The sequence below is a fragment of the Ahaetulla prasina genome, chromosome 2, assembly GCF_028640845.1.
Source record: "Ahaetulla prasina isolate Xishuangbanna chromosome 2, ASM2864084v1, whole genome shotgun sequence".
Taxonomy (NCBI): Eukaryota; Metazoa; Chordata; class Lepidosauria; order Squamata; family Colubridae; genus Ahaetulla; species Ahaetulla prasina.
Genome location: NC_080540.1, coordinates 289,684,669 through 289,698,595, shown reverse-complemented (window position 1 = coordinate 289,698,595; position 13,927 = coordinate 289,684,669). Strand labels below are relative to the sequence as shown.

The window sequence follows — 13,927 nt, the reverse complement described above, 5'->3', positions numbered from 1 at the left end:
TTGGCGCGAGCTAATGAATTGGCGCGAGCTAACTATTTCAATGGAGGAAAGAATATATTCGTGAGTAATTCTGGCCTTATCTATAATTTCCTCGTTATCTCCAGAAACTTGGCAGGCCCGTGGGTAGACGTGGCCAGGACATGTATCTATGTAAATAAAAGGGGAAAAAAAAGGAAGGCCTCTGACGGACTCTTTGCTGGGAGTATTGGGGAAGGAAACAGAACATTTTGTCCGAGACCTGACTAAAACATCTTCTACCAAAGATGGATCAGCAGCAGGTACAGCAGCAGTTAGAGCAGCTACAAGCAGCTAATCAACAGCTCCAGCAGCAAGTGGCTCACTTGGCAGGCCAACTTGCTGCCAGGAATGTGCCTGCAGCCCCCCCCCATCCTCCCACTCCTCCTCCTCGTCGCAAGTGCCCGATAACCGTGCCGGATAAGTTTTCTGGGCAGCCTGAGATGTTCCCGACCTTCTTGGGACAGTGCCAGCTCTACATGGCTATGAGGCCAGAGGATTTCCCAGACGACCGGGCTAAGGTGGCCTTCGTGATTAACCTTCTTTCCGGCTCGGCTGCTCGATGGGCCACGCCCCTCTTGCTCCAGGACAGCCCCCTGCTGGCGGACCAACAGCGTTTTTGGCAGCACCTGCGCACCATGTATGAGGACCCGTCAATGCTGACGGCAACCAGGCGCCTTAAGGAACTCAGTCAAGGGAAACGCCTGCAGGAGTACATCGCCGAATTTCGTCTTTTGTGCCAGGACTCTGACTGGAATGATGCAGCGCTGGTGGACGTTGCCCAGGAGGGACTCTCAGAGGAATTGCAAGACGAGCTGGCCAGCGGAGGCGCCCGCGGACCCTCGACAACTTGGTGCCCTTTGTCTCCGCCTCGATGCCCGTCTGCAACGGCGACCGTCCCGTCGCACCCCGGGACCCGCCGTCGACATCTGCACCCCACTTCCTGCACCACCAGCACCCAGGGTCGCCCACGTTTTGTAACCGCTGCGGAAGAGCCCATGGAGTTGGGAGCGGCCAGACCTCGCCTGACAGCCCAGGAGCGGAACCGAGGCGCCAAGGGGATTGTGCCTGTACTGTGGGGAGCCCGCCACTTCGCCGCTTCTTGCCCCAGAAAGCGGCGGCACGACGCCGGTCCCGAATCACAGCGTGACCAATCGGGAAGCGGAGCAGGCCCGACCTCGGGAAACCCTAGGTCGGGCACGCATTAAGCCCCACTGGACGTTGCGGAAGTAGACTCTGGGCCCCTCGGCATCTGATTCTGGACACACGGATATGGTTGGGGAACCAGTCGGACGGGCTCCAGGCGCATGCGCTGGTGGACTCAGGGCCACAACAAACTTTATGGACCAGGCCTTTGTGACCCAGTTTGCGGTCCCGTGGTTCCGTGGACCCTCCGATGCGGTAGAGACAATTGATGGGCGAGAACTGGTGTCCGCCCCATTAAATTCGCCACCCAGCCTTTGCGCCTGGCTATTGGGGACCATGAGGAGGCGATCCAGTTTTATGTCACGGCGGACCTTCATTTTCCTTGGTCCTTGGGATGGCCTGGCTTCGGACCCACGATCCTCAGGTGGCCTGGTCGCGAACGCCATCTCTTTCCCGAGTCTGCAGTGCGTCGATCACATCCGCCACACCTGTGCCGGCCAGAACGCCCCACCGCTGCCATCACCTTGCCTCCTGAGCTGACGGACTTCGCCGACGTGTTCAGCGAGAAGGAGGCGGACCGACTACCCCCGTGATCGGCCCTACGATTGCCCGTGGACCTTCTGCCCAACGCACCACTGCCTGTGGGACGCCTGTATTCCATGTCGGAGCCCGAGTTGGCCGCCTCAGGGACTTCCTGGACAAAAACCTGGCCCGAGGGTTCATCCGCCTTCAAAGTCCCTCTCTCGGCCCCGGTCCTCTTTGTGAAGAAGAAGACAGGGACTTGCGCCTATGCTGTGATTACCGCCGGCTAAACGCCATTACGGTGCGGAATCGCTACCCCTGCCGCTCATCCCGGAGCTACTGGAAAGGTTGCGGAGGCCACGATCTTCACCAAGCTCGATCTCCGGGGCCTACAACCTGGTGCGGATACGAGAAGGAGACGAATGGAAGACGGCATTCGCACCCGATACGGACACTACGAATACACTGCCATGCCATTTGGGTCGACCAATGCTCCCGCCGTTTTTCAGCACTTCATGAACGACGTGTTCCGAGACATGTTGGATCGGTTCGTGGTTATCTACCTGTACGACATCCTGATTTACTCCCGGTCCAGGGAAAGCCACCTTCGACACGCCAGTCTGGTTCTGCAACGCTATGGAGCAACAACTCAATGCGAAGCTGGAGAAATGCGCCTTCTTCCGGACTTCCATAGAATTCCTCGGCATATCATCTCGCCCGAGGGCATAGCCATGGACCCATGTAAAGTAGAAGCTTTGTGTAGCTGGGAAGCCCTCGTCGGGTGAAGGATGTTCAGCGCCTACTGGGCTTCGCCAACTACTACCGGACCTTCATCCCGGCTTCGCCACACTGACAGCTCCACTTACCCAGCTCCTCAGGAAGAAGGTTGCATTCCGTGGGGTCCCCGCAGCAAGAAGCATTCACAGCCCTCAAGAAAGCCTACGTCACGGAACCCGTCCTGAGGCATCCCGACCCGCTCCGGCCTTTTGTGGTGGAAACAGAGGCGTCCAATGTGGCTCTGGGAGCGGTGCTGCTACAGGCTCCGGCGAATGGTGGCACACTTTTTCCCGCGCTTACTACTCCCGGAAACTCAACCCTTCCGAGCGCAACTACACTATCTGGGAAAAAGAGTTGCTGGCTATCAAGGCTGCATTCGAGGCTTGGCGACACCATCTGGGGGGGGCCCGACATCAGGTGGAGGTCCGAACGGACCATCGGAATCTCGAGCACCTCACCACAGCTCGGGAGTTTAACCAGCGGCAGATCCGTGGTCGTTGTTTTGCCCGGTTCAACTTCCGCGTGACCTACATTCCCAGCGGTCACAACCGGAGGGCGGATGCCCTGTCCCGCAAGCCAGAGTACCTCTGCGCCAAGGACCCCCTTCCTCCACGGACAGTGCTGCCGGCAGAAGCCTTGGCCGCAGCACGGGAGCCAGTGGACTTGCGGGCCCAGGTGCGAGAGCCGCAGCGCCAGGACGCCTGGTCGCAGCAAAGGAGAGCGGAGGTGGGCCCCACGTCTCCTTGGACCTTGGAGGAGGACTTACTCAAGTTTCGGGGGCGATTATATGTACCCACAGGACCACTCCGAGCCCTCGTCATGACCCAGTGCCACGACAACCCTGCAGCAGGACATTTTGGGTTCTTCAAGACCCTCCACCTGGTGACACGGACCTTTTGGTGGCCCCGAGTGCGGCATGATATACATGCCTACGTGACATCCTGCGTACCGTGCCGGCAAGCCAAGACCGCCACGGGGGCCCCTCCCGGGCTCCTCCACCCCTTGCCGACACCCGACAGACCCTGGGGGGGGATCTCTATGGATTTCCTGACAGACCTGCCGCCGTCCTCTGGGTTCACCACGGTGCTGGTGGTGGTGGACATGCTCACCAAGATGGCACACTTCATCCCATGCCGCGGACTGCCCACAGCCGCAAAACGCCCGTCTCTTTCTGCAGCACATCTTCCGCCTCCATGGTCTACCGGACAGGGTGGTTTCGGACCGCTGGAGTTCAGTTCACAGCCCGCTTCTGGAAGAGCCTGATGGCGCGTTGGAGGTGCAGGTATGTCTGTCGTCATCGCACCATCCGGAGACCGGCGGGGTACAGAGAAGGTCATCGGTATACTGGAACAGTATCTCCGTTGCTTCATCAACCAGCAACAGGACAACTGGGCCGACTACCTGTCCCTGGCGGAGTTTGCTTTTAACAACTCTCAGCACACCTCTACTCAGATGACCCCGTTCTTTGCCAATGTGGGTACCATCCGCGCTCTTCCTCTGGCACCACCGGACTCTCCTGTTCCCGAACGCAGACCTTCCTGACGGAATTGCATGCGGTCCAACAGTTGGTACGCCAGCAGCTGAATCGGGCAAAGGAGGATTACAAACGGTCCGCCGACCGCTCCCGACGGGCAACGCCCCGCTGGCAGTTGGAGACCGGTGTGGCTCTCCACCAAACACCTCCCGTCCGACCGCCCGGTAAAGAAGTTGGACCACCGATTCATCGCCCGTTCCTGTCGAGGCAGTCATCAACCCGGTAGCCTACCGACTGACCCTGCCACGATCCATGCGGATCCACCCGTTTTCACCGGTCCCTTCTGGTTCCTGAGGCCACACCGAGTCCCCTTCGGTGCCCAACAGCACCGTCACTGTCGCCGAGGACGGATCGGAGGAATCTGAAGTCCACAGCGACGAGACTCCCGCTGGCTGAAGGGTCGTTTCCAATATTTGATCGCGTGGAAGGGATACGGGACTGATTTCTCCTGGGTAGATGCCTCCGACGCTCATGCCCCTGACCTGGTGCAGGCCTTCCATGAGCAGAACCCAGCCCGACCGCATCCCGATCGTCAGCCCGGGGAAGGGCCCTGCGGTGAGGATAGTGTTGTGACCCAGGTTCCTGGACCCAGACTCCTGGACTCGGATGATTCAGAAAGTGAGGGAGAAGACCTGGCAAGCCCTGCTTCTCTTGAGCCCTTTCCTCCCTGGCACCCACTCAAAGGGATGGGGAGGGCCGGCACAGCCTGATTCCATGGAGCCTTCTTCTGATTTGGCAACGCCCAAGAACAGTTTTGGAGCGATGCAAGATTACGAAGGCGATCGCCGATGGCGCAGCAGCGGAAGAGTTGGGACAAAGCCAAGTCATAATTGTCATGCAGTGACATCTGCAGAGACTATAAATAGGAGGCGGGACTTCCTGGTTTTTTGTCTTGGACAAAGTAATGAGTTGGCGCGAGCTAATGAATTGGCGCGAGCTAACTATTTCAATGGAGGAAAGAATATATTCGTGAGTAATTCTGGCCTTATCTATAATTTCCTCGTTATCTCCAGAAACTTGGCAGGCCCGTGGGTAGACGTGGCCAGGACATGTATCTATGTAAATAAAAGGGGAAAAAAAAGGAAGGCCTCTGACGGACTCTTTGCTGGGAGTATTGGGGGAAGGGAAACAGAACAGATCCCCTCTTTGTGGTGAGACTAACTTTGAAATATTTTCTATAGTACACAACTTTCTTTCAGCTCTAATCCTCTTGTGTGGTCTTTGTTTTGCTGCTTTGTTGCTGCCTTGGAATGAATTACAAAACGGCTTACGCATTCCTTAAAAAGAAGTGATAAAGCAAATTATATACTTTTTCTAGCAAACTACAAAAATAAATACCCCTTCTTTCTCTTAACTCAAAGAATGAAAATAATGTCAACTCTAAATACAGTTACTTAAACATTGATCCGAGGCTTCACTCTTAACATCTCCGCAGCATGTAAAATAAGGTTTGTGGTAGAGAAACTACAAATAAGTTGGCTCAGTGATGATGGAGATTTTTTGGAAGATAAAAGGTAAATCTTTTAACTTTACTACCATATCAAACTGAAGATGGCAGAGCACTGAGTTAAACAGCGCCCATTTGTATAGCTATGTAAAATAATAAATTGCAGCAGAAAGACTGATGCAGGCAAATATTAAAAAATAGATGTCAAGAAAAGCCATTTTAATTTTGTCTGTTTGTTTGAAAAGTCTATTAACTAAGCAACAATATAACTTCTCCTCAATGCATGTTATTTATCCTAAAATCTACTGGTTTGCATTTACGGGATGAATTGATGTTGTTGGATTTATTTATTGAACGTAAATCTCTGCATTTATGGCTGCACAGCTCTTTAGACCTCAGATAAATGATATATTTTACCTCAGGTGAAAATAAATGCAGCTGGGACAAATGTAGGGCCTTTTCATGTATTATGAATGTTGATGGATACCAAGGTACTTCAACCGCACAAATGAAAATAGGAAGACTTGGTTGAGAAATGTAACTAATTCAAAGTGATATGCAGACAGATACTCTGGCCGCAAGCTAGAATTGATTCCGGTTTTGGATCTGCATGCTTTGTGGAAAACTTGATTTGATAAGTGCATAACGCTGTCCCTACAGCAGGCAGAGAAGTCACACAGCCTGGGGCCTTTATGCCGACTGAGAGGCTTTAATTAAATATCCATTCTATGATTACTTTGAACGTTGCAGGTAATAAAAGTACAGGTAGTCCTCTTTTTAGTGGCTGCTTCATTTAGTGACCGTTCGCAGTTACGCCGATGATGAAAAAATAACTTTACAACCAATTTTCGCATTTATGACCGGGAGTGTAAGACAAAGGAAAACTGAAGTAAAATCATAAGCACAGTCAGTTTCACTTAGTGACTGCCTGACTTAACAACTGAGTTGCTTAATCTGAGACCTGAGTCCTAATTGTGGTTGCTCAGTGAAGAGTACCTGTGTATGGATGCTGAACTGACAAGCATTGCATTAAATCAGGGGTCTCCAACCTTGACAATTTTAAGACTTGTGGACTAACTCCCAGAATTCTGGGAGTTGCAGTTCACAAGTCTTAAAGTTGCCAAGGTTGGAGACCCCTGCATTAAACGGTAGCTGATGCATCCTGTGGGTGCACAATTAAAATAGTCCTTACAATTCATTGTTTGGAAATTCAAGAGGACTCTGGCAAGGCCCCCTTGTGGTTCTGCAATCAACTCAATAAGTGAACCTTATTGTCAAAAAAAAAAACCCACATTAACTTGTCTGCTGAACCATCCAAAAACGATCCTCAATTTACAACCACTTGTTTAGTGACTGTTCAAAATTATAACGGCACTGAAAAAAGTGATTTATCACACTTACGACTGTTGCAGCATCCCCCTGGGCATGTGATCAAAATTCAAATGCTTGGCAACTGGCATGTACTTATGACCGTCGCAGTGCCCTGGGGTCATTTGATAACCTTTTGTGACCTGACAAGCAAAGTCAATGGGGAACTGAGATTCACTTAACAACCATGTTACTAACGTAAGAGCTGCACTGATTCATTTGACGACTGTGGCAAGAAAGGTCGTGAAATGGGGCAAAATTCACTTAACTGTCTTGCTTAGCAACGGAAATGTTGAGCTCAATTGTGGCTGTAAGTTGAGAACTACCTGCATCTCCCAAACTACATCAGCTGCCACCTTGTGATTCATCTCAGATCCCTCGCATCCTGGACATAAACTGTTTCAACTACTACCCTCAAAACGACGCTATAGAGCACTGCACACCAGAACAACTAGACACAAGAACAGTTTTTCCCCGAAGGCCATCACTCTGCTAAACAAATAATTCCCTCAACACTGTCAGACTATTTACTGAATCTGCACTACTATTAATCGTTTCATAGTTCCCATCACCAATCTCTTTCCACTTATGACTGTATGACTATAACCTGTTGCTGGCAATCCTTATGATTTATATTGATATATTGACCATCAATTGTGTTGTAAATGTCGTACCTTGATGAACGTATCTTTTCTTTTATGTACACTGAGAGCATATGCACCAAGACAAATTCCTTGTGTGTCCAATCACACTTGGCCAATAAAAAATTCTATTCTATTCTAAAGCAAACTCACATATTAGAGCTAGTCACTGACCATGACCCAAGTGACAAGGATGAGTGTAAAATAAATAACAACAACAACAACAACAACAACTATTATTATTATTATTATTATTATTATTATTATTATTATTATTATTATTATTATTATTATTATTATTATTATTATTATTATTCTGACAGCTGCAGAAGGCCACCTTACTGGGATCTGCTTGCATAATTCGCCGATACATCACGCAGTCCTAAACGCTTGGGAAGTGTTTGACTAGTGATCTGTGATATGAAATCCAGCATAATTATCTCGTTTGCTGTGCATACTGTCATTTTGTGTAAATAAAATAATAATAATAATAATAACAACAGCACCCAATGTTTAGAAGTCTGTGAACTGTACCCATTTTTAGAATCAGGAAAAAGTGAGGGGAGAAAATAATAGCCCACAAAGAACAGAAAAAGAAGGAAAAACATATATATTTGACCTGGCTACTTGCTTTAGACCCTGATAGGCCAAGCCGAGTTCTCCATCTTCATTCAGGTAACCCCAATCCTCAGTCTTGCTAGAAAGAAAGGACAGAGGAAAGGGAAGGAAGAGAAAGACAGAAAGCGAAGACAAAAAGTAATAATCAGATGCAGATCAAAGGGAGAAGGAAAGCTTCAATTGCAAGCAAGCTGACCGATTCGCAAGCCTTGTAAGCAGGAACCACAAACGATACTGCTACATGCAGTTTTATTCCCACGGCTCACATATAACTTCCTAGGACAACTCGCTTCGGCCAATTCGCCATGGGACAATTCAAAGCTGTATTAACAGTTTCATTCAGTTACTTCAAAGAGAGAAGCAACTTAGAACTAAAGAGAATTTTCCTGACAGTGAGAACAATTAATCAGCGGAACGACTTGCCTCCAGAAGTTGTGAATGCTCCAACACTGGAAGTTTTTAAGAAGATGTTGGATAATCATTTGTCTGAAGTGGTATAGGGTATCCCGCCTAAGCAGGGGGTTGGACTGGATGACCTCCAAGGTCCCTTGCAACTCTGTTATTCTATTTTACTTTTATTATTGGAGACGACGTGTTCGTCAAAATTATTGTACCTCTTGTATTTCTGGATTGACTTTCTTTATTTAATCATTATTGGCCAGAGTTCCGTCAAAATTAACTTAATTGTTGTATTTGTTGAATTGTCCCGCAGCGAACTGTCCTGGGGCAACTTGGCTGCGGTGAGTTGGCAAGAAGCGAGTTGGTCGTGGCAAGTTGTCCCATTCCGCACTCATGGATGAGCGTGCTTACATTTTCAGAACAGCAGTGGGGGAACAATGGCCCTTTTATGACTTGTGGACTTCGACTCCCAGAATTCCTGGCTCAGGAATTCTGGGAGTTGAAGTCCACAAGTCATAAAAGGGCCATCGTTTTCCCCCACCCCTGTTTTTAGATCAACCACATAAACTTATTGTACCGAAGGAAGGTCATAGGGAAGCGAAGAGAAGGAAAGTACAATCGAAGCATTTAAACTTTATTGGAAAAAAACTTGAAGTGAGTTACTGGGCTCCTTGCCAGCAGATTGCCAGAGCAAGATCGGAGAATGCCCTCTCCTGATATTATACACCTTGACAATAACATCGAATAGCTAGATAATAGAAAAGATAAGGCAAGGTAATGTAATCACCCTGTGTCATTTTGTCCTGCTTTGATAAGCTATTCAATTTGATAAGCTTTGATAACTTTTCAAAAACCGAGTGCTATGATAAGCTGTTTATTTTTTACTCAATTATTCAATCAAGTGTTTATGTGTGTTATCAAAAGTTTGGTGTTTATCTGCTTTCTGCTTACTTTCTATTGACCGTCTAGGTCGGTCACCGCTCTGGGTGTTCAGTTATGCATGTATCCTAATTCTATCAAAAGCCATAACACCTTTCCACATAATTCTATACTGGTAGTCAGGGGTGGGATTCAGCCGGTTTGGACCGGTTCAGCTGAACCAGATGCTAATCTACATCTGGTTCGCCGAACCGGCAGTTTCAAGGACTGTGTCATGTCCCACTCCTCCGCTGACAGCCGGGTCAGGGAAATCCAAATCAGGTGTGCCTCTGCAGCTCTGCCAAAGTCCTAGCAAAGTCCTCAGGGCAGGCAGGAGACCAGAAAGTGACTTCAGCAAGATATGTTTAGACTTTGCCTGACTCAGAGACTGCCAGAAAGCAGATCCTTTATATAGGCCATGGGGTGTGGCTCCATGACTCAGCACTTATCCAGGCCTGCCCCTCCCTTCCTTCTGTTGCCTCCGCCTATCAAGTCTTCTGATGCGAGGGTCACTCCAGTCTGCAGCTGTTGGCAATTGACCTCCCTCAGGCTCACATGCTGTGGAGGAGGGGGAGGGGTCTAGTTGCTCCGTTTGCCTGGGCATGGAGCCAGAGCTGGGGGCTGGAGGTATTTCTTCCTCTTCAGCCTGTCTGGGCATGGAGCCAGGGCTGGGGCCGGGAGGCATACTAGGACATTCCTCCGTGTTTGGAAGCAGATAAGAAGACCCCGGCTGAGGTGAGATCGGACGAGACACAACAGACTGGCTGGCCCCAACCACCTCTCCCTGCGCCTCCCAGGAGTCTCCATGCAGACCATTTTGGATGCCAGGTAAGTGCAGAGCCCGTGCAGAGGCTCTGGGAGGGTGAAAAATGGGCCTCCCGGAAGTTCTGGAACTTTGGAAATGGGCCTGTTTCCGGCCCTCGGAGGGCCTCTGGAGCCCGGGGGAGGCCATTTTCACCCTCCCAGAGGCTCGAGAAAAGCCTTCGGAGCCAGGGGAGGGCAAAAATGCCTTCCTCACACTGTGGTGCAGGAGGCTGAGTAGGCCAGGCCCACCATGGCCACACCCATTCAGCAACGGGCAGAGAAAATTTTAGAATTCTATCCCTGCTGGTAGTCCTTGCTTAATGACTAATTAATGCTTAATGGTTGATTAGATCCATTCAAAATTAAGATGGATCTCCCCAGAGCTGCTTACAACCCATGTTCGAAGTTCTGATGGCTGTACCCCTATTGCAGTCATGAGATTACATTTTGGGTGTTTGGAAACTGGCTTGCCTTTATAGCCTTTTGTAGCATCCTGCGGCCATGTAACTCCAATTCTTGGCTTCTTTTTTTTTACTGGTTTCTGGCTTTTCCTTTCAGAATCTGCCAAAAGTTCAGGTAGTCCTCGACTTATGACCACAATTAAGCCCAAAATTTCCATTGTTAACTGAGGTATTTGGTAAGTGAGTTTTGCCTCATTTTACGACACTCCCTGCCGCAGTTGTTAAATTAGTCAAATTGTTGTTAGTGAATCTGGCTTCCCTCTCTTGACTTTGCTTGCCAGAAGGTCACAAAAGGGGATCACATGATCCCGGGACATTGCAACTGTCATAAATACGAGTCAGTCGCTAAGCAACTGAATGCGACCATGGGGATGCTGTAACGGTCTTAAGTGTGAATAATGTTCATAAGTCACGTTTTTCAGTGCTGTTGTAACTTTGAATGGTCACTAAATGAACTGTTGTAAGTCAAGGACTACCTGTACTCACTGGGGAAAATGAGTTTGCTCCTCCTCATGTAAATTATAGGTACAAGAAAAATATTAAGAGCTGTGGGGAATAGCACAAAGAGCTAAAGCCCCCATCCTGTTTTGTGGATTAGGGATTCATAAGAACGAATGGTGAAGAAGGAGGAAAAAAAAGGCTTAAAGTGATGGCAATAAACTATCAAACGAATACCACATTGTACCCTGGCCTGGAACAGAGATGCTCTTGCTAACAACTTGGGAGAAATAACTTGACTCTCCTCTCTAATGGCGTGGAACTAGGAAACAACCTTTTAAACATTACAAAGCAGTGACTGTTAAGCCTAAGTAATCAACTGCTGAACAAGGTACTGAAGATCAATTTGGGCTATCAAGCATAAGGCTTGGCAGGGTTCCTGAACAGGCTGCAAAACAAATCGGAATTGCAGATTTGACTCTCCTATTGTTTGCAAAACCTCTTCTAAAATTCCTATTCTGTAAAGAAAGTGACTTCAAGAAAGAAACCCTTAGTACTGAATTCAACAATTGCGCAAATTACAAGCACGGAAGCAACTGTTAACAGCTTGGCCCCTATTAAATAAATGGAAAAAAACGGTTAATATTTCCATTGATCAATGAAGAACTTCTTGTTGGAGGCATGACCCTTAAATCTTTTCTTTTAAATGGAAATTGCCTTGCCTTTTATGAGAGGACCTGACACAGCAATTCATTTACATCTTTTTAGACTGCAGGAGATGAGACGCTAGCAGGGGGCCACATGCAATACATAAAATTGTTTGAAAGGACCAAAATCTATTCTGCCTTAAACATCAAGCTGTTCAGTTCCATTCCAAATGAAACTTTAATGGCAATAGCACTTAAGATTTATGTACCGCTTCACAGTCCTGTACAGCCCTCTCTAAGCGGTTTACAGAGTCAACCTATTGGCTCCAACCATCTGGGTCCTCATTTTAACGACCTCGGAAGGATGGAAGGCTGAGTCAACCTTGAGCTGGTGGGAATCGAATTACTGAACGGCTGACAGCCAGCAGTCAGCAGAAGTAGCCTGCAGTACTGCATTTTAACCACTGCGCCACCTCAGCTCTTTTAAGGTAGAGAAGTCCAGCAGCTCCCAAATGAGTCTGTATCCAATATCTATACTGGCACAAGATTTGCTGGCCCTGCTAGTAATCCTATTCAGGGGTAATGCCACCCAATGACGGCCTCCTTATTTCCTGGATGCAAAGCAATTGAGAAAAAAGGACAGATGAATTCTCCAAACTTTTGTTTCCTTCTCACCAACACTGACCAATCAGTGTGAGGATTTAATGACTATTGGGTGGAAGCCTGTTAAAAAGGGAGCCAACCTAGAAGGAAGGAGAAATTTTCTGAAGTGAGAACAATTAAACAATGGAATAGCTTGCCTCCCAGGGTTGTGTTGCTCCGTCATTGGTGGTTTTCAAAAATAAACTGGACAACAATTTGGCTGGGATGGTATAGAGCAGGGGACTCCAACCTTGGTCCCTTTAAGACTTGTGGACTTCAACTCCCAGAGTTCCTCAGCCAGCTTTGCTTTGCTGGCTAAGGGACTCTGGAAGTTGAAGTCCACAAGTCTTAAAGGGACCAAGGTTGGAGACCCCTGGTATAGAGCACCTCGGTAGTGAAATGTAAAATTTGTTATTACTGTTTCTGTGGGCGTGGCTTGATGGGGGGGTAATGTGACTGGGTGGGCGTGGCCAACCTTTTTTTTTAAACTTTTAAAAGCATTTTTTCTACGACCTCTTCGGCCGAAAAGGTTGTAAAAAAAATGCTTTTAAAGCACTCCTCTGACGATCCCAGCTGAGCCGCGTGATCATCAGAGGCTTTTTTTTTCTTTTAAAAGCATTTTTTCTACGACCTCTTCGGCCGAAAAGGTTGTAAAAAAAAATGCTTTTAAAGCACTCCTCTGACGATCCCAGCTGAGCCGCGTGATCATCAGAGGGTTTTTTTTCTTTTAAAAGCATTTTTTCGGCCGAAGAAAAAATACTTTTAAAAGTTTAAAAAAAACAACCTCTAATGATCGTGCTGCTCAGCTGGGCAGGGGGAGGGGCAGGGATTTTTGCTACCGGTTCTCCGAACCACCTGCTGCCATCACTACCGGATTGGGTGATACGATCCGAACTGGGACCATTTCACCCCTGGGGCACCTGCCTTGAATAGTAGGTTGGAGTAGAAGACCTCTGAGGTCCCTTCCAGCCCTATGATTCTTTAGAGATAGTCCTTGGATTATGATATTGTGTTTCCCCGAAAATAAGACTGGGTCTTATATTACTTTTTGCTACAAAAGACTCATTAGGGCTTATTTTCTGGTTAGATTTTGTTTTGGGGGGAATACGGTACTAAATGCATCCATCTGGCTGACAATCTTAACTGGGGCTTATTTTGGGGATAGAGCTTATATTATGAGCCTGCTGGAAAATCATGCTAGAACTTATTTTCCGGTTGTGTCTTATTTTTGGGGAAACAGGGTAGCAGCTGGGACCGGAATTCCTATCGCAAAGTACTGTGGTCATAATGCACAATGATACATGACCTAAGCATTGCTTAGTGATGGCAATCCTGGCAGTCCCTGTTGCTGTCGTAACCTGAGGACTGTGTGGGCTATTCAGTGAGGACCTCACGTGACCACAAATTGGGAAGAGGAGGGAGTCCTAGGAAGCAGATTGGCAACAGGAATTCAGTCAATCTCAGTTTCCAAATGCCACCATTTAAGAAATATCATGGTTCTGAATATATTGGGGGGGGGGGGAGAAGGCCAGTTTGAAAAGACCAGTGAT

The 13,927-nt window shown here is 48.2% G+C and overlaps 1 protein-coding gene across 1 annotated transcript in view; it reads right to left on the bottom strand.

Moving 5' to 3' along the window:
* MYO5B (myosin VB) overlaps positions 1 to 13,927 on the bottom strand; it is a 322,900-nt gene that overhangs the window by 55,841 nt on the left and 253,132 nt on the right. Inside the window, exon 30 of the mRNA XM_058170954.1 lies at positions 8,070 to 8,147. Within this exon, the coding sequence (XP_058026937.1) occupies positions 8,070 to 8,147 (78 nt within the window). The remainder of the gene's footprint in view (positions 1 to 8,069; positions 8,148 to 13,927) is intronic.